The 21,962-nt window shown below is 37.9% G+C and overlaps 1 protein-coding gene across 2 annotated transcripts in view; it reads right to left on the reverse strand.

Moving 5' to 3' along the window:
* Positions 1-21,962, reverse strand: part of LOC124711151 (spastin) — a 484,594-nt gene that overhangs the window by 20,096 nt on the left and 442,536 nt on the right. For both annotated transcript variants that reach the window (XM_047241064.1, XM_047241055.1), the window contains 3 exons: positions 15,416-15,582; positions 12,912-13,103; positions 9,106-9,363 (listed from right to left, as the gene is read on the reverse strand). In XM_047241064.1, the coding sequence (XP_047097020.1) occupies positions 9,106-9,363; positions 12,912-13,103; positions 15,416-15,582 (617 nt within the window). The remainder of the gene's footprint in view (positions 1-9,105; positions 9,364-12,911; positions 13,104-15,415; positions 15,583-21,962) is intronic.

Raw genomic sequence — 21,962 nt, forward strand, 5'->3', positions numbered from 1 at the left:
TATCCCCCGAGAAAGCCAGGGTAAAGGCACCAGTATCAGTGTGGTTGTCTTCATGACTCTTTTGTATATGTTAAACAAAATTAATGCCACGTCACTCCAGATTAGCCTGGAGTTCAACAGTTTGCAGGATGAGGTCCATATAAAAAATCACTCTTTGGACCATATTCGAGACTGGTGAGGGGTAATAAGACACTGGGGCATCTCCAAGGTGATCACAAGGATGAAGGGCTGAAGATGAGGCAGCAGAAGAAGCTTTGATCAACAGGGAGCCCAACCACATCTTAAAGAGAGACTCCACTTTATCAGACTTGACCTTGACATTCTCCACAAAAAAACAATGGTTTTGTGGCAGTGGGTGTCCCCATCTGTCCTAGTACAGACCAGGTAGCAGGGAAAGTGTTTCATCTGAAGACATCAAGCCTGGCCCGGCTCCCAGTGTTTAGCCAGGAAAGGGAAGGCAGTAGGGTCATATGAAGTAGCATTCAATGATATGTTACCATCAAAGAGCCAGCCATTTGGGAACAGCCAGATTTTTGCAGTGTGATACACTTCATGTGCCAAGCATCTGCCCCAATACTACCTACTCTGGTCAGGGGCTCCCCCATGGGCACCAGCAAGCCATAGCAACGGCTGTCTGGCATGGCGGCCATTGCTGGGAGTTCCAATGCTTCAGAATGACAAGCACCCACTCCTCAGCATACATGGGGAGGAAACAGCTCAGGTATCAGTAGTGCAATTCCTGTGTTGTCAGGGTGCTTAGTCACGTGGGTCCATAACAGCCCCACCACACAGACTGGCTACATTTGCTTGGGACCTAGAGGGGTGGTGGGGGGCTACGGTGGGGGAAGGAAGGGGGAGAGGGAAGGAATCCATGCCATAGATGCTAGGGATGGAGCTCTTCCACAAATGGCTGACACTAATTACAGAAAATTTAGAAGTGGGAGTGAAACCCCAAAGGGGGACCAAAATGCCAAAAAAGGTGAAGAGAATAGCAGGAGGAACAAAATTGCAAGAAATACAGGGTCAATAGCGAGGTCAACATAAATCAGAACAACTGAGAGAGGGGAAGGAGGGGGAGTGGGGAAGGAGTTAGGATGGGGTGGGAGCGGCATGATGAAGGAAATGTGGCCTGGGAAGGAATAATGGGCTGCAAGAACTTGGGGAAAAGCGAGCGCCAAGCATTAACTCACAAAAGAACCGTGAGCACTGTGGCGGAGCATTGTGAAGACATAATGAATTGCAGCATATAGTGCTATCATCATATGAATGTTGTAGAACTACCTTTAAGTGTGGGGTATGACATATTTATATCAGAGGTGGCACATATTTTAGTGCTAGAGATGATCTGGTATTAATTAGTATTGTCAACATTTTGGATTTGTAGCTGAGGTAACGTACACAATTTCTGTAACAAATTAACTGAAGTCCTGGAAAGAGTCTCAACTTCCAAAACTAACATAATAGTATGTGGGAACATGAATATTAACAAAGGTGTTGAGTGTGAAATGAATAATAAGTTTCTAAACATTTCAAACACTTTTGGCGTGGCACAAATGATAAACACTGCTACAAGGGTATCAAAAAATTCACCATCAATTTTAGATAATTTACTTACAAATACTGGCATGGAAAATGGTAAATCATTTATAATATAAATTAGCTTTTTTGCTCAGTACTGTCACATAACAAAACTAAAAACGGCTTTGCAGAACTAGCAGAATGCAGGCCTAAAAATGGATGTTCTGAGAATGGAAAATACATACTTTTTCTAGAGAACTGGCAAATCAAAACTTGGATGAAGTGTGTAGGGAAACAATGTAGATGCTAAGTCCTTTAAATACTACACATGGTATAAAATAATTTTTGAGGGGACTTTTCAAAAAATAGTCACCATCTACAGCAGCAGCTAAGGAAAGTAAATGGGTAGCTACTGGTATTAGAAAGTCCTCCCAGCAACACACCACTTCAAAGTTCCTGAATTACTATCACAGGTATAAAAATATAGATGATGGTGCACCTTGCTGCAAAAAAAAAAAAAAATCATTTAATGATAAAATAATATATATTCCAGAAAATAAAACCGAAGAAGTTTGGGATGTCATAAAATGATAAACTGGAAAAAGATAGACAGATATATAATAAGATACAAATCAAATATGGGAGCATAACAACAGGAAATTCTCAGGAATTAGCTAATTTTGTAAATGCCTCTCTCTTGTACTGTGGAGAAGTTGCAGCAAAATCTTCCAGAAACACATGTAGTGCCTACAATCTATTACATAGTGAGTGCAATTATAATGTTTCCCCACAAAAGAGCTTGGGTTCAGCAAGACATACAAAAATAAAAAATAGGTGTTTTTATTTATTTGTCACAAAAAAATAAGAAGTCAGCAGGCATAGATGAGGTTCCAGTCTATTCCGAAAGGGCGCGCAGACAGCATACAAGCCGTCATTAACAAACATAATAATTGTGCCGTTCACTTCAGTTATTTTTCCATAGTATCTAAAGCATGCACAAGTTGTGCCTTTACTAAATAAAGGCAGTGCAGAAAATATTGAGGATTAAAGGTCAGTTTCACAACTATCTTCATTCTCAAAAATAATTGAGTCCATCATAAATGACAAACTAATGAGTTACATTAATAAATATAACCTTTTTAATGAAGTACAGTTTGATTTCTGTTGTGGGGAGGTACAATATCGGTCATTATAGACATTACAGAAGTTGCTCTTCAAGTTCTTGCCAAGAAAGACTGTGTTACAAGCACATTCTTAGACTTGTCCAAGGTTTTTGACACCGTTGACCTTCAAATACTGCTTAAAAAGCCAGAAGCACTAGGCGTAGGAGGAATAAATAACAAGTGGTTTCACTCTTATCTAAACAACAGGATGCACGCGATAGAGATAGTTCACATATCTACTGATGTTAAATTTTTAGTAAAGCAACTGTCAGCCAAGAAACACAAACATAAGTGTTCTTCAGAGTAGTGTATTGGGTCCAATTCTATTCTCAACGTATATCAATGACTTTCCAGACAGTATAAGTATGGAGAAAAAGTTCTCTTTGCTGATGACAGCAACATCGTAGTCACTGATAAAACACCAGAAAATTAGAAAATACAAATCTGCAAGTATGCTTATGACTGGGCAGTACATAATAAATTAACTCTGAACACAAGGAAAACAAAACAGTAAGCACATCAACGTAAAGAGGGAAAACAACTGCTGCAGTAAGCATATACGATAAGTCTAGACTGCATAACAAGCAGGAAGTTTTTAAGGATGAATACTGATTGTTGGTTAACATGGAATTAACAAACAAAGATACTGGCAGAAAATATCCCATCAGCACATTATGCTCTCCGGGTTTAATCATCAGTTCATAGCAGCCATTGTCTTGTTGTGATGTACTATTATTATGTATACTCACTTCTTAGTTAAGGGTTTCTTTTCTGGGAACTGAAGGCGCAAAACATGTATACAGTTTTTAAACAACAAGACATGGCCATAAGAATGACAATGCTTAGTAGTAGTCAGGCTCATTGTAAAGAACTATTTTAAAAAACAGGGCATATTTTCTGTACCAAGTGAATATATCTACCAAAGTGTGATGCATATCAAGGAAAACATTATGAAATCCCCAAACCACCTTCCCTACCCTCTGGCTCCTACCCTTGTAACCGCACCCGGTGTAAAACCTGTCCCATGCACCCTCCCACTACCACCTACTCCAGTCCTGTAACCCGGAAGGTGTACACCATCAAAGGCAGAGCCACGTGTGAAAGCACCCACGTGATTTACCAACTGACCTGCCTACACTGTGAAGCCTTCTATGTGGGAATGACCAGCAACAAACTGTCCATTCGCATGAACGGACACAGGCAAACAGTGTTTGTTGATAATGAGGATCACCCTGTGGCTAAACATGCCTTGGTGCACGGCCAGCACATCTTGGCACAGTGTTACACCGTCCGGGTTATCTGGATACTTCCCACTGACACCAACCTATCAGAACTCCGGAGATGGGAACTTGCCCTTCAATATATCCCCTCTTCCCGTTACCCACCTGGCCTTAACCTCTGGTAATTTCTAGTTGCCGCCCCTCTTACATCACTTGTCACTCAACAACATCTTTGCCTCTGTACTTCTGCCTCGACTGACATCTCTGCACAAACTCGTTGCCTTTACATATGTCTGCTTGTGTCTTTATATGTGCGGATGGATATCTCTCTCTCTCTCTCTCTCTCTCTCTCTCTCTCTCTCTCTCTGTGTGTGTGTGTGTGTGTGTGTGTGTGTGTGTGTGTGTGTGTGTGTGTGTGGACGCGCGCCCTCGAAAGAGTGTATACCTGTCCCTTTCCGCTCCCGGGATTGGAATGACTCCTTACCCTCTCCCTTAAAACCCACATCCTTTCGTCTTTCCCTCTCCTTCCCTCTTTCCTGATGAGGCAACCGTGGGTTGCGAAAGCTTGATATTTGTGTGTGTGTGTGTGTGTGTGTGTGTGTGTGTGTGTGTGTGTGTGTGTGTGTGTGTGTGTGTACCAGTGCTTTCCCGTTTGGTAAGTAACAGCATCTTTTTTTAAAACATTACTATGCTTTGATTAAAATTACTTGATAATTGACACTTCACATGTCGTAGCTGGTTTCTTCTAATCAGAGTGCTCAACTACACATCTGAACAATTTGCTGTTGCCAAACTGCCACAACAATTAGTCAGTTCACTTCAGATTCCTATTCCGGCCTTTTCCTTGATGTCTTTGGATCCCAAATACTCTTGGTCTGACCAATATATTTCTTATTTCACCCCCCCCCCCCCCCCCACACACACACACACACACACACACACACACACAAGATGCTAACAAAACACAAAGACATCATACACAGCACTAACCAAACACTACTGGACCCTTCGACACTTTATGTGATTCGGCATCACATATACAGTTACTGTGATCACAGAGATCAGCATACGTTAGATGAGCTTCGCAAGACATTGCGTGAAGTTAAATTTTTGAATTCTTCAATTACTTTCCGAAGAGTTATGGCATAGCCTATTGAAGAGATATAAACCTGACTTGTGTAGGGTCATAGGTTTGAATCTTGTCAGAGTCAGTGGATTTTTTTTTTTAATTTTAATTAATCGAAAGACTTTGATTATTATTTTTCTTCAATCAACTGATATAAATATTTATTTTATTTTATTTCATTTCTAATACTTTTCCACATCATTTTCATCCTCATATTGACATTACTTTCTCTTATTTTTTTTCTTATCATTCTTTTTTCATTTGGAATCTGCTTGTGTCACCTCTAATCTGCAGCCAAATGTCAACCAAGAGCACTCATCAGTTAGTAACGTGGCATCCTGTGTAGCCAGTGTGGATATAGTTTCAGGTAACCAATGACAGTGAGAAAGTACAGTTTTATTTTACTGCTGTGGGAGATGGCTATGCAAATGAATATATTATGAAATTTTTGTGTTTTGCGTTTGCTTGTAGAGTTTAGCCTTAAATGGCGTAAACACAGCAATCATGATTTTAGCTGCGCTGTAGACTTTTGATTGCCATTTTTTCACAGATACACCACACATCACAAAGTTGTGGTTAGGATAGGACAAGAGTTTAATTTCGTAGCTTTAAAACACATCGTCTGCCGCAGTTTAGTCATTGATCACTTAAAGTCAGCTGTCGACAGAGCAGCTCCTATACCTTGGTGGCCGCTTCTAACAATGTTCCACCTGTAACCAAGCAGTTGGCAGCAGTGGATGTGGCAACACTGTAGCAGTAAGTGAGAGATGTCAACTATCAAGTAATTTTAATCACACTACAGTATAAGTATTTCAGTAATAGTTCTACACATGACCATGGAAGACGAGAGAGTTTGGGCTTACATTTACCAAGACAAACAAACAGAAGACTCACAACAGCATTTTCTAATACGTAATAAAATTCTGTAGTTGACTGTCTGTGGAAATGAAACTGATTGCTAAACTAAATCTGTTGAAAAAGGCAACTAAAACTTTCTTAGTAAGTAGTGCGTACTACACAGTTAAAGATTACTTTGAGGACTCAGAGTAGTGGATAATAATGAAAGGGTTTAATTGCAACACCTTGTTACATTTCAATACATGATCACTGTTTACTGCTCTTACAAGAAAATTACATGTTATGTCTTGTCATTCTCCTGAGTTCAACATCTCATCTCACTAAATATGAAGGGAGGATGGGGGAGGGGGAGGGCAGACTCAGTTTTTCAGACGGACAGCGGGAAGGACAGGGAGACAAACATGGACCATAGACGGATGTTGGTGAACCTGCAGTCAGTTTTCCAAACAGACTGGGCTTAGTGCAAGGAGCACAGCAGCATCTTCATGGCCCTGAAGTCATCAGAGAGAGAGAGAGAGAGAGAGAGAGAGAGAGAGAGAGAGAGAGAGAGAGAGAGAGAGAGAGAGTGTGTGTGTGTGTGTGTGTGTGTGTGTGTTTTTTTGGCAATGAAGAGAAAACTATGTTTTACATTACAAGTCATTTGAAGTAAACTGTTTGTAAATCAAAGAACATCATATAATAGAGACCAATCACATGTGGCACTGCAGCTGTTAAGATAATGACCTCATATTCAGGAGGACGAGGTTTACTCTGTCCATCCATCCTGATTTGGGTATTCCATTGCCCTCCTAAATCACTTCAGTGGTTCCTTCATCAAGGCCACAGCCAACCACCTATCCTTATAGAGAAAATTCATGTATTCTGTTTATGTTTAGAGCTATTGATTGTTATTGTATTACCAACACAATTGCTGTATCATTGTGAAATAATCCTTGGATGAATAAAAATAAATAAAGAAAAATAATCAGCATCGGGAGGTTTCAGTAACAATATACGAACTGCTGACTCATTAGCCAGGTGGCTGTTTATTTCCTTTAGAGAGTCAACAGCAATCTTTGCTGAAACTCATGGGGTTATGGCAACCGAAAGCAGGATTATGTGCCATACAAGCAACATTGCCACCATTCTCAAGGATCTGTCTCCGCATCATTTAAGTGTCAGGTTATTGGAGCAGGCTTGTCAGTAAATTATAAAAATGTGCTCATACTATACACAAGAAGCTATCATCTAACAGTAGAAAAGTAGAAGCCAAAAATTCACAATTATGAGTACAGGCTTCCAAAGAGCCTCTTAGCATTTACGAACAGAAAACTCCTATCATTTGGTTATGTCATTACTGAGACAGATCACCAAACATCAAAATTAAGACTAGAATCAAAGCAGTTATATCTCAACATATTGATGTGGTTATATCAACTCAATCCTTGCTATGAAACAAAAGTGGAAAATCTTTACACAGTGATGACTTTTTACTTAATAATCCTGGGATGTTGGTGGAGTTTTGTCTATTCAACAACAACATATTCTATTAGAACACACCAAAATCTTAAAATACTTTAGAAAAGAAAGGAAGAAGTGCAAATCATAGATTATTTAAATCTGGCAATACAAACTAAAAACTTTCGAGGGGGGGGGGGGAAAAAAAAAAAAAAGATAATGCAGCAGGTTAAAGTCAGATCTTGTCTAGAAAATTGTACTAAAAAGCACAAATGCAGTCAAGCACAGCTGAAAGCTGTTCTGTGTGTTATTCAAGTACTCATGTTCAGTGGCTTCATTATAAAAGTACATCTTTTTTGTTGGTACTATTTCCCATTGTTGAATTTAATAGAAATCTGGACTGGCAGATAAGATATAGCTGTTTAAAATATTTTTAAAATGTGATGGCCTTTCTAACTGACCACCTACTGGTACTGCACTAGAAAAGGTGATGGTGGTGACGATGATGATGATGATGATGATGATGATGATAATAGTGGTTTTTCACACAAAGTGAATTTATTGTTCATAAGCACACAGCATTTCTACAGTTGCTATATTAGGACGATTATTGACTTACTTAGTATTTTGTGTAGCCTTTAATAAACTACATTTTTTGACATCATTAAATACTATCATATTTAAAATTACCTACTGCTTTACTCCAAGTTCCCAACAATTTTGGTATTCTGGAAGACTTATTTCGGTTAAACGATGGCAGATGCTACCACTTTCCACATTCATCAAGGGGACTTTCTGGAAAGTCTCTACGAGATGTCCATTGTGGTACCACCTTGGAATTATTCTGTGGTAATAACTATATAATCAGTGGTGAAATAATGGATAGACCACAGCATCATGCATATTTTGGCTTGTACGACTTCAGTATGACCAATATATCGAATGGTGACAAAGATCTCCCATTAGCTAATGAACTGAGCTAGACGTCTATGTCTGAAGTAAGTGCTGCAAAGAGCTTTGAAACAGATATTTAAGATAGTATTATAAAAGAATTTCTGTTGCAAATTGACCAGTAACAAAACAATGTTGGAGAGGATAAAGTTTTGTGAGACAATAGTGATTCCGTTTAATAGATTTCTACACAAATATTTAAAACTTAAATACTAAGTACCATTCAGTTTGGAGCTCTTATTTGTATTCTAATATTAACACAATGGTGAAACTGCAGTGTTACCTGCTGGGAGAAGTTAACCAAATGATACGCCTACCATAAACCATGAGATCATTGCTAAATATCCTTAAGCCTGCACAGTAAAACATCAAACAGTCTGATGTATGAGGGAGAATGAAATGATGATGTGAATAGCATCCACACTGTTCATTATCAGGGTGTGCCCAACAGATTGTAACAAGCAATTTAGTAAACAACTGCATTCATATTTGTCGATAATGGGTAAAGAAAAGAGCTAGGCACAGTTAGAGAAAGAAATTATGTACAATAATCTTCAAATTCTAAAGAAGGTGGAATTCTAAGTTAATTTTAAGTTGATCTTTCACTGAGTACTTCTCAAGTACAGTGAGTACCACTGAATTTTTTGTAACTTCTGATAAAGCTCACTTCAAAGCGTACAACAGCCCAACAATAAATTCATGATAAGTATTAAGTATTTAACCTAATTCCAGAACCGACGGTTTTATATATAAAACAGTGTCATAGAAGTATCAAAACACAGCATTACATTTTGTAATTTAATCTGAAGCAGGAATATTTTGATATTTATACCTGAAGCTCTCTTGCTACAGCAAACAAGGCTCGCACTAGCTTTTCTCCTTCTCCAACATATTTAGAAGTGAGGCTTGCAGCACTGATGCTGAAAAATGTTGCACTGCATTCATTGGCAACAGCTCGAGCTAGAAGTGTTTTCCCATTGCCTGGAGGCCCAAATAACAACAGACCTCGAGCTGGAGTGCGCAGTCCAGTGAACAATTCTGGCCTCAGTGAGGGAAGAATGACCATTTCTTGCAAAGCCTGCTTTGCCACCTGTTGACATTGCAGAAAAAGTGTTATTTTGAAAATCTATGATAATATAAACTTGCCACATGCAATTTATTGAGCAAAAATATGACTGTAAACTGTCTCAATCCAGAAATATATTTTACTCTCTGCTGATAAAAACACTTACAAAGTATTGACAAGGGCAAAGTATGCAATGAAGACATACAAAATACCTATTTAATATTATTATTATTATTATTATTATTATTATTATTATTATTATTCACTTTTGGCCATCTAGGGACCTTGTGAAATAATTTCCATCTTTCCAGTATTTCTTCATTCTTTCTGTGTTCTTTTCTGCTTTCATCTGCCCATACCCTGATGTGCTTTCTGAGCTTTTTCTGGAAATACCTTAACTTCCTAACCCTTTTTTGAGAAACTTGGCCTTTCTAGAATTGCTGCTTTTGTAACTAGTACGCCTTTCCGGGTTCATTTGAACAGAAAGATCATCAAATGAAATCCTCCTCTTTCCCCCGACAGCAGCAGATAGTGAGAGTAGATTTCTTCACTACTTCTCATTCACATACTGCCAACTTTGCTCGTACCACGTATTTCCTTTTTCTCCAACTCCTAGGTTTCTCCCTTTTCGCTGAGGACTGAACATTCCACTGCATCAAGGCAGTGTCATAGGGTTGGATTTTTGTTTTACTAAGAATGATTTTTTTATTGTAATGTCCTTTGCTAATTGATAAGACATTTCCATTTTCTGGACACTGTTTATGTTTGCTTCTTTACCTAGACCATTTGTCTGCATTATTTCCCCTAAATACATAAATATATTCACTCTGTTGACTCTACCATATCTGGTGCTCAGGAATTTAAGTTCTGCCATTTCTTTCAAAATTGCTTACTTGCTGAGTCGCTGTATCACAGTTTTTGGAAAATCCTGCTAAATCACCAGCAAAGATTGGAAGTTGAGTTTGACATTTAAGTTACTGGATCCCAATTTGATTTTCTGAATTATTTTTTACTTAAGCCTTAAGAGTCCATTCCCTTATTACCTTTTCCAAAACATAATTGAATAACAATGATGAGAGGCCTCAGGTTGCCTTACACCAGTTTTTGTTTCAAATTTTCCCACGGAATTTCATTTTACGCTTTTGTTTTTGTCAATGTTTCTCTAACTATTCCCACAGTTCCTCTGTCTCTACCAAATTCTTCCAATGTATAGAATGTTTCTTTGCCTACACAGTCTTAGGCATTCTTGAAGTCTACCAAGGTTATGAAAAGATTTTTGCTTCTTTGACAATAATTCCTTACAATCACTTTCAAATTCATAATTCGTTCCATGCAAGACCAATCCTTTCTAACCCTCCCTTGTTATTCACTGAGCTGATTGCATAATTACTCTTCCAAATGATTTGATGGGTCTTGGATAAGATTTTATATGTAACAGTCACTAAACATGTTCCTCTGTAAGTGTTGACATCTACCATATTTCCTTTCTTGTGTAAAGGAAGTAAGAGTGCATTTTTCCATTCTTCTGGAATATTCTCAGTTTCTCTAATCTTTGAAAAACTTAAAATCATGTAATCACTGGCATTTTTTCACATTTCCATCACAACTGAATCGTTTCCAGAAGCCTTGTTACTTTTCAGTGCTTTAATTATATTCTGAATTTCTGTATTATCTGGTGGTTTTGAATTTAGAAAAAAACATTTTCAGATTCTACTTTGTCAAAAGGTATCAATGGTTTCTTGCAATAGAGGAGTTTCCTAATCTTCTCAGCTAATAATCCGCAGTTTTCTGTATTATTAATGCCAAGTTAGCTGCTTTCTTTTTTAAAAGTAAGTCTTAACAGTCCATACTTCAGTAATTTAGTTTTTAAAATTTCTTGTGTTGTTTTTAAGTTGCCCTGAATATCATGTAGAAGATAATTTTCAAAATTTCTCTTAGCAGATCCCAAATCTTTGTCATTTGATTGCTTTGGTTTATGAATTCCAAATAATGAACTTATTTCTTTATGGAATGCCGTCTTTTCCATGCTCTCAATCTTTACAGTCTTTAGTCTACCACCCATGTTTCTTGTTCTTTTCCATTGGGGTTTTTACATGGCAGCATCTATTACTCTGGCACTGTCATTTTTCCCATCTATAGTTTGTAAGTTGTTTAATTTGTCATGGAAAATACGTAATTTCTTTTTGTCAGTTTTAAATATTTTATTTCTCTGGCTCCTATACTTGCATTTGGGTATAAATTTTAACTTAACTGTCGTCAAGCAGTAGTCTATTTCAATATTTTCTCCTTTCTTCCCCTTGACGTACACCATTTCTTTAATGTTCCTATTTGAAATCCTACCATGATCAATTTGGAGCTCTCCTAAATCTGTATCTGGTGATCTCCAAGCTTTTTTTTCTTTCCTGGGGAACTTTCTGGAATATGTGGATGTCAGTTTTAAGTTGAAGTTTTGCGCAGACAATCTTTCACTATTTCTGTTGGTTCTTTTGTGTGCTGGGTAGCCTCACAACTTTTCAAAATTCTTTCCCTTTCCCTATTTGAGCTTTAAGCTCTCCAAATAATATTTTTCCATTTTCATTTGGGATTTTGGATACTTCAATTTGTAAGGTTTCGCAAAATATTCCACTTTATCTGGGTTCTTTTTATTGTCTTTATTTATGGGAGCATGGCAGTTAATCAGCATGTAATTTTTGTTTCCACACTGCTATAATAGAAGTGCCAGTCTCTCTGACAGAGAATAAAAATTTGTCACTGAGTCCACCATTTAACAACTGATGGCAAATGCCATTCCTAGATGTGGAATACATTGTTGGTAACTATTTACTAGTTTACCTTTAAAGATGTGATGGTTCTTGTATTCCACAGTATTGTCATCTGGAAACAGTGTTTCCTGTAATGGCGAAACAGATATTGTTTCTTCATCTAAAGTTTTTGACAGTTGTTTTATTTTTCCAGTTATTAAAAAGGAATGTGTGTTCAGTGTTCCAAGAAAGCATTCCTTTTTGGGTCCGAATTGTGATGGGGTTTTCAGAATGCCCAGAGTCACTTTTGCATGTAGATTTCGACTCATTGGAATCTGCAGAACAAACTACGTTGCCTAAAGTGATAGGGGATCATCTTTTCAGGACACCTCCTGGATTAGTTCATTCCTGAGATGTTTCCATCACACATTCAGAAATTGGTTGAAATTCAAAAGGGAGAAATTAATTCCTATTTAACATTATTATTATTATTATTATTATTATTATTATTATTATTATTATTAATCTCAATCTAGTTTTGAAAAATAGCAGTTTATATTGGTTTTTTTATAACAAAACAATTTCCAACATACTAAAATAACAAAAAAAAAGAAAAAGAAAAAAAGAAATGACACACACAGAAAAAAATCCAGGCTACAAAAGTTAGACTTAAATTTTTAATCATCATTCTTTATCACAATTTAAACATGCAACAAAACAGCTCGTCAATAAAAAAAGAGAAGAGACAGACTTCCTGAAGACACAATTTCTTATGTAACGGTACATAATTTTAGAAAAAAAGGAAATTTTGGTTCAGAACATTTATCTTACCTCTTGACCAGCAATATCTTCCCACTGGACGGATGTACCACCTTCTAAAATTTCATCAAGCACTATCTGTGCTAATTTAGGGTCAACACCCTTCAGGGATTGGGGTGGTGTTTTACGTGACGGAGTGCTCTTTCCACCTGATGGGCCGCTACCACTTCCACTGTATCGTCGCACTGGAGAGCTACTTGGACCCTATATTTCAAATAATGAAAGAACATCCTCATAAAATTCAATCATATGAATGTATCGCCAACTTCTTTTCCTGAAATTAAGAAAATTATACAATGTCTCAAAGATAAAAGCTCATTTAGTTTTTATGGTGTTTCCAATACAATACTAAAGATTTGTTCCCATATAATAAGTTCAGTCTTATCTGAGATATGTTGTGCATCACTAACTCAAGGCATTTTTCCAGAAAGACCGAAATATGCCAGTGTTAAACTCCTCTTTAACACTTTCAGACCCTGTGGCTACAATTGTGTACATTAATATTTAGCTGCAACAGAAACATTTTTCCTCAATGGAAATGTCATATACAATATGTGAATGTTCAATCTTTTCATCATGCACAAGCACTCGAACTGTTGAGCAACACTGTAAAAATATGAACAAGTGAATGTAGCAGTGCACAGCAGTCTGAGACCACCAGAATTCACGGAAGTTGTTGGTTAGTTATATTCTACTTTATAACTGAATGTTAATATTGTTATTTTGCATGTTAATTATTAAATTATTAGTTGATTTATTACAACAGTGAAGACTTCAAAATTATTTATTTTAGTCCATAAAAAGAAGCCAAATGTCCCTAGTATTTATTGAAAATGGTTACTATATTTGTATAAATCATGCTTCTAAAATCATATAAAAATCACCTATAGACATCAGAGCATAAAAAAATTTTCCTTCCTTAAAAAAACCATACACACACACACACACACACACACACACACACACACACACACACACACATCTGGAAAGATCAAGAAATGTCATAAAACAGATGTCAATAACTACCGATATGTTTCATTGCTGATATTCTCCAAAACTTTTGAGAAATTGATTTATTATTTCATTAGAGTTGCATTACTGAGAATGTCATTTACAAGTTCACTCACCAGTTTTTACAAGAATTAAATAATAAAATAGAACCAGTTGGTATTTTCTGTGACTGTCTAAGGCATATGACTGAGCGAATCACACTACTCCCATATACAAATCAGTGTATTATGGGACTGATGGTACAGCCAACAGATGGGTAATGTTATATCCAACAAAAAGAATGCAGAAGGTTGTACTTAATAATACAACCACTATAGTCTGGCGACATAATTCTGAATGTGGAGCTATCACGTATGGAGCTCCCAAGGCTCAATCTCATCTCAGTTACGCGATTGTTCCTCATGTATGTAAATGATCTATTGTTTAATATACAACAAGCAGAATTAGTTCTTTTTGCAGATGACACTACTGTTGTAATCAGTCCAAGGCTACATAAAGAAACAGAAGAAATGGTATACAAAGATCTTCACTGATGGTTTTTTTTGTGAATGGTCTCGCCCTCAGTTTCAAAAACTCACAACATATTCAATTCTGCACATGTACGAGTACTACGCCAATGAGAAGTGCAGCACTTGGAGAGGGTATAATAAATACAGTGGAAACTTAGTTCAACCACATTTGCTCACTGCAAAGCTTGGGAAGAGATAAATCAGTAAATTGACATGTTATGCATATTTTCATTCGATAATGTTGTACGGAATAATGTTCTCGGGTAACTTATATTTAAGAAAGAAGACTTTGTTGCTCAAAAACAGACTGTAAGAATGTTATGTGGTGCTCATCCACAATCATCTTGTAGACATCTGCTTAAGATGTGACAATAGTCAACTGACTGTATCAGTTAGGTTGTTTGAATGTTTGCTTCCTTTATGAAGCCATTAAAATGCACTTTTTGAATGATCGACTGCAGTGCCATGTTAATCAAATCCAAGTTACAATTTCTACACCACTTGTGGTGCACACTAATTAAGAATCTGTGTCCTCTGAAGTCCAGGTGCTGATGTTGAAGAAAATCTTCCAGTATATTATGGTAAGCGTTTTCATCAAAGCAAAATTTATATAAATATATTCAAACAAGGTGAGGCACAATTGATACTTGCACAAGTGAAAAAGCTATTGCACTGCTGAAAGATAACATCAGACGCATCTACTGGTTTCACCAAAATGAAGGTTTCACTCTGTAGCAGACAGCATATTCCATTTGTTAACGTTGTAGCTATAGCTGTAAACTGACTGAGTCGTTCCACATCTCAGCAGGAGACCACAATTATAACCCATCATACATGTAAATAAATAACTGGTCACAGTTATCAGCATTGCATAGACAGGAAAAAAGCTGATCCACAATGTTTCACTTTGCTGTTGGCCATACAACATAAAGTCACAATTAAGAATCAAATTCAATGGAATATAAAGTAATTTATTTCTTTAATTTGTATACTTACTGAAAGTTGTCTTTTGACAACAGGTGGTGTGGATTGAGGCTTCCCAGGTCTTGATGAACCTAATGATGTCTGTGAACGTGACCCCATACTTCTGGGTAACGTTTGACTCTTACTAGCCGAAGACCCAATTGTCCTCCGTGCAGGTATGGTGAGCTTCCGCCCGAGAGCTGTAACACAGTGTAAGCTTTCTTGAGCAGCAATATCTATTACTTCATTTCTTCCTCTTCTTTCATTATAAATTGTTAACTTGAGTATAAAACAAATACAAAATAAAATTACTATAAAAAATAGGAATGACAAAATTGTCAATTTCAAAACTCATTCAATAAACCTATTTTTAATGATTTAGGTGCAAAATAGCAGCTACCAACAAATCAAATCTCAATAAAACTGAAGTTGGAGGGGGCTGGGGTAACATCCTTCAGACTTTTGAAGATGACAATCTAAACACCAGTAATTACTCATTGACTTAAAAACAGATAACCATAAAAAGAAGAGTGGTGGCGAGAAGCTTGTAGCATTAGAACTGTTGTTGTCTTACCTCATTTTAATTCTACTTCAGTTAACCCAATTCAATAAGTCATTTACACAAATCTTTAACACATTTTGCTAAAAAGATATGATAAACAGAATAACAGCATACAAATATCATTCGAATTTAGACCAGAAGTGCATGCTATGGATATGGAAAGAGCCAATAATGGTGTGGGGGTGCTCACTGTAGGTATGCATCAGATGTGGGTATGTGATAAATATGGAACTGGCAAGCATTAGTTTCATTCTGTAGCAAATGTTTCTTAAAAGAAAAGAAAAAAAAAACAAGTACAAAGTGCAGCCACCTGTTGCACAAAGCATTATTATTCATTTTCTCATCAAAGAGGATATCAAGCTTGGTAAAATTCTGGATAGACTGACTACATGGTGAAGTGTTTCAATTGCTCTAACAATTTTGCCAGGACCATGATGATGTATCAACCAAACCTCACAAACAGCAATGACAGTTGAGTGTCACTAATGTTAACATAATTGCAATTTGCAAGTATGTAGATGGTGACCAATTTTTAACTTTATCTGAGGTACCTCATAGGTGGTGTTGGAACCACTCAATTCATTGTAACAGTAGTCACAAGGAGCAAGTGATGTGGCTCCCACGTTTCGCCTCAGTCTTGCACAAAAAAATAGCTGTTCACAGCTTTTGAATTAAGACCAATATGTGAAGGCAATCATTCCACTTGCTGATTATTCATGTTTAGATAGCTACTTTCACCTTTTCCCATCCTCTGCTCTGTTTACAGTTCAGACAGCAGCAAAATTTATCCACAATTGCCCTTTTTTTATAACTGTAGTCCTATGATGTATTCTTTAAATTTTGTTCCCTTCCACTTCCTAACATTACATGCCCTTCAAAGGTAGTGTGTTAGCATACAAACTCTATTATAAACAACAGTAGCCTACCTATATTGTGCTATTACAGTATCCAAAGCTGCTTAACAATATTTGTTTGCATAAGAATAACAACCACCTAACACAAATAACGGCACCAGCTATTACAGTGTTCAGTTGTTTCTAATCTATTCTTATGAAAAGCTTTGATAGTCATGTTTCAGCATCTCAATCTGCTATTTTACTCCTACCCTCTCCAAGTGATTGTGGTGTATCTGTAGGATGAGTGTATCATTGCATTGCCTGTACTTTCTGTTTCCTTCACCAATGTTTAGCAAGCATTTCTTGAAAAGCTCCAGTCATAAGTCTCCAAGTTATATTGCCATAGCTAAATTTAATCACCAAGCACAATGGTGAACAAGAAATTTAGGCAGTATAAATTAAAACCATTAAGTATCTGTTGAATGTGTGTTACCTTTCTGAGATAAAGGTAATGTGCATAATACCATATGGTTATGATTAAACTTTCCCTATTTAACATGTTATAATGCAGAAAATAATTACCATACGAGTACCAAACTTGGTAGCATTAATGTCAAGGACATGAGGAAGAGAAATAAGGCAGAATCAATTCAACTGAAATACTTTTGATGTGCTAGTTATTAAATACCGGTGCCACTCGCGCAACAAAATGGGCTCAATATGGCACCCATCAGTGTCCAGAAGAGTCAGAAAGTGCAAGATTGCATTCCGCACAGCAGATGGAAGCATGTCTGTAGATATGCTGGCTACCCCTCTTGATATGCTCAGTTTCAGATCAGTACATGTGTGAATGTTCCCCTGGTACACCCTGTCCTTCAGGTAGCCCCACAACCAGAAATCACAGGGAGTGAGATCACGTGATCATGTTAGCCAAGCATTTGGAAACGATTGGCCAATAATTCAATCATTTTCAATTGTGTTTTGGAGAAGCAGTTGAGTTTCACGAGCAATGTGCTATGGAGCCCCAACTTGCATGAAAACTGTTGAGTTCAATGTGTCTGTCTCCTGTAGGATGGGTATGACATCATGCTGGTGAAGCACATCACGGTAACACTGGCCAGTCACACTGTACATCTGTGGTCCTTGAGCACCAACCTGTTCAAAAAACAATGGGTTAATGTTGAACGTAACCATGAAGCTGCAACATACGGTGACATGTTCACCATACAGAGTAGCTCCATGCACAGTGACTAGAGGTGAGGATACCCAAACTCAGCAAGTCCGTGTGTTCCCCTGACCTGTCAGAGAAAAATTAGCTCAGTCTGTTCATAGGATAGTCGTCAACTTCAAACCTTGCGAGAATGTGGAGAGTGAAGTCAACACATCGTTGTGCGTCGTGTGTTGCAATCTGCTGTATGATATGCATCTTGTACGGATACCATTTGAGAACGGTTTGAAGCACCTTCCATTCAGTGTGCTACAGGATGTTCAACTGCCGTGACACAGTACGTGCATTGCCTGACGATCAGGAATTGCACACAGCGTTGTTTGCCATAGCAACAGCAATTTCATCAACCACCTGTGGTGCAACTGGTAGTCGGCCTCTTCCCAGAGCGACATCCAGTTCTCCATTTGATTCAAACAACTTCATCATGTTCCGCACAGAAGGTGGAGAAAGAGGACCCTTCTGTAATCCTTTCGGTTGACAATACTCTCGAATTGCATCTGCAGCATTACTGTTGTTTTGATAATATAGCTTCACCAATAATGGTTGTGTTGGGTTGGGTTGTTTGGGGGAAGAGACCAAACAGCTAGGTCATCAGTCTCATCGGATTAGGGAAGGATGGGGAAGGAAGTCAGCCGTGCCCTTTCAAAGGAACCATCACGGCATTTGCCTGGAGCGATTTAGGTAAATCAAAGAAAACCTAAATCAGGATGGCCGGGCGCGGGATTGAACTGTCGTCCTCTCGAATGCGAGTCCAGTGTGCACCAATAATTTTCTGCTTCTTTTGTCCAAGCTCATGTTGACATGTCAACGAGTGCACTGCGACTGGTCAGATGTGTGAAACTTAGAATCACAATGGCTGATCACAGCACCTGGTGGGCATAGTTGGAACTTGACGGTGGTGCTGTGACGCTTGGAAATCACGCAACCCACACCCTGCACATTAATGCTACCAAGTTGGGTACTTGTACGGTAATTATTTCGCACTTCATCAAGTGTTAAATAGGTAAAGTTTAATTATAACCACCTTGTATCTTTGGGGCAAGCCAATCCCAAAAATTCACAAGTGGTGCAAGATAATGCAGATGTCCTCTTCAAACACTAATAGGTTCCCGAAGGGGCAGACACTGTGTGTGGCAGAAACATTTTTCATCTTCGGAGGATTCCTTTAGTGTCTGAATTAACTGAACCAATAACAGCTCATAGCAACAGAATGAGAATAATCACCACATTCCAAATCAAATTCACATTTGGAATTATTTTTTTTCTTTTCTTTTTTTTTTTTCTTTGCCGGCGGGGCGTTGGGGGCACAGGGAGACTGCACTGAAATGCTACCATTTCACATTCGTTGCTGACAGAAACTAAATGCCAGAGCAATACAATAATTTCACTTATTCTAAATAAGCTGACATTGTTGAAGCTTGCAACACTAGATGGAATTATGTATACTTATTGTGAGTCTTTTTGGAATCAGACAATGAACCACAGCTCAGTTTTCTTGCATTACCAGTTCCCAAGTTCATGTTTCAACAAATTTCCTATTGCCGCCTTCTTGTGTTTTGATCTTCATGTCTGCCAGCTTCCCTTCAATCTACATTCCTTAGCATACCTTTCCACAAAATTCAGGAATCAGATTTCATTTTCCAGTACTTAGCCATTGTATAAATTAAAGGAAGGTTATATCTGATGTATTCCAAGAGATCATTATTAGACACACACTTTTCTGATTGTACACTGAGGTGACAAAAGTCACGGAACACCTCCTAACATAGTGTTGGACCTTGTTTCATCCAGCATAGTACAGCAGCTCGACATGGCATCAATTGAACAAGTTGTTGGCGGTCCCCTGCAGAAATACTGAGGCATGCTTCCTCTACAGCTGTCCATAATTGTAAAAGTGTTGCTGGTGCAGGATTTTGTGTATGAATTGGTCTCTTGATTGTGTCTCATAAATGTTTGATAGAATTCATTTCAGGTGATTTGGATGGCCAACTCATTCGTCCGAATTGTCCAGAATGTTTTTCAAATCAATCGCAAGCAGCTGTGGCCCAGTGACATGGTTCATTGTTGTCATTAAAAATTCAATTGTTGTTTGGGAAAAACTAGCTGAACATAAACATTTACAGTCAATGATCAGGTCAATTGGACCAGAGGACACAGTCTATTTGATGTAAACAGAAAGACCATACCACACCACCAGCTTGCACACTGCCTTGTTGACAACTTATGTCCTTGGCTTCGTGGGGTCTGCACCACACTCTAAACCTATCAGCTCTTACTAAATGAAATCTGGACTCATCCAACCCTAGGCCACAGTTTTCCAGTCGTCTAGGGTCCATCCGATATAGTCACAGGAACCGGAGAGGCAACGTCGTGCCGTTAGCAAAGGCACCCGCGTTGGGTTATCTGCTGCCATAGCCCATTAACGCCAAATTTCATCGCACTGTCTTAACTGATACATTCACTGTATGCACCACATTCATTTCTGCAGTTATTTCATTCAGTGTTGCTTATCTATTAGCGCTGACAACTCTACACAAATGCTGCTGCTCTCTGTCACAAGTGAAGGCCATCAGCCACTTCACTGTCCATGGTGAGAGGTAATGCCTGAAATTTGGTATTCTTGGCACACTCTTCACACTGTGGATCTTGGAATATTGAATTCCCTAAATTTCAGAAATGAAATGTCCCGTGCATCAAGCTCCAGCTACCATTTTGTGTTCAAAATCTATTAATTCCTGTTGTGCAGTCATAATCACATCACAAATCCTTTCACATGAATCACCCGAGTATAAACAACAGTTCCACCAATGCACTGCTCTTTTATTACTTTTTTACGTGATACTACCATTATCTGTATATGCACATATTGCTATTCCATGACTTTTCGCACCTCAGGGTAGATCCTTTTAAAGAAGACAAGTGAATAAAATCTCCTCGGTCTTCCAGACACGTCAACTGGTTACACACACGAGATTTTGGCTGACTGCTGCGGTACTGGCTATGACATCATCAGGACTCAGTTCACCAACATATAAGGCAATGTTTCCCTCTCTCATGTGCTGCACCACCTTTAACCTCAATATGATCAGGTTCCACAGTGTGTTCAGCACTAGTAAGAATGAAAGTGATTTGCAGCTTTCACAGTTTTTGTCTCTATAGCTTCTTTAATTACGTTATCCACGAAAATATTAGACTTCACGACAGCAGAGGTGCCTGTAACTAAGCTACCCAGAGAAATTTGTGGTAGGTAAACATGCATTTGAAAACGGATATAAAATGGTATTCAATGACACCTCTATGATCACGAAGGCTAACAGATTTGGGATAGCCTAATAACAACAACGACACTATATAGATGAAAATGTGTTTTAACAAGATGTAGCTGAACATAGCGTGGAACATGACTATTGTGATGTTGAAGTTGACCTGGCTGTCTCAAGACAGAAACATTGTCTTATACAGTTGCTGACTGAGCACTGGAGATGCCACAACATGGCTGTGTAAGAATGAGGGCAGCAACCACATGACAGTCAGTTACTTTCTGAAGGTAAGTATAGGACAGTTATTCTCCCTCGCAATTTTAAAATCTGAGATTTGTCTTTCAGATTTTCCAGTTCTGCTCGAAGTCCATTGAAAATTAAACCCTTGATGGTTAAGTAACTGTTATCCAACTAAACATTAACTCTGCCTCCCTGTATGGTATTAAAAAAAGTGAATGTCATAGTTACTTTTGAATGACCATATAAACAAGTTCAAGTCCCCTGACACAGCTATAAAAAGAATGGCAGAGTTACTTTTTAAAAATGACCTACATGCAGCACACATGACAAGTTCTTTTTATAGTTCAGCTTTACTCTATGTTGTTGTAGACAAGTATAATAATGTATGGAAGCTAGGGGAAAAAGCTATTCTCAACATACAGCTCTCTAGCAAAACTGAAAGGGCAACCAGGCT

This window comes from Schistocerca piceifrons, chromosome 1 (assembly GCF_021461385.2).
Source record: "Schistocerca piceifrons isolate TAMUIC-IGC-003096 chromosome 1, iqSchPice1.1, whole genome shotgun sequence".
Lineage (NCBI taxonomy): Eukaryota > Metazoa > Arthropoda > Insecta > Orthoptera > Acrididae > Schistocerca > Schistocerca piceifrons.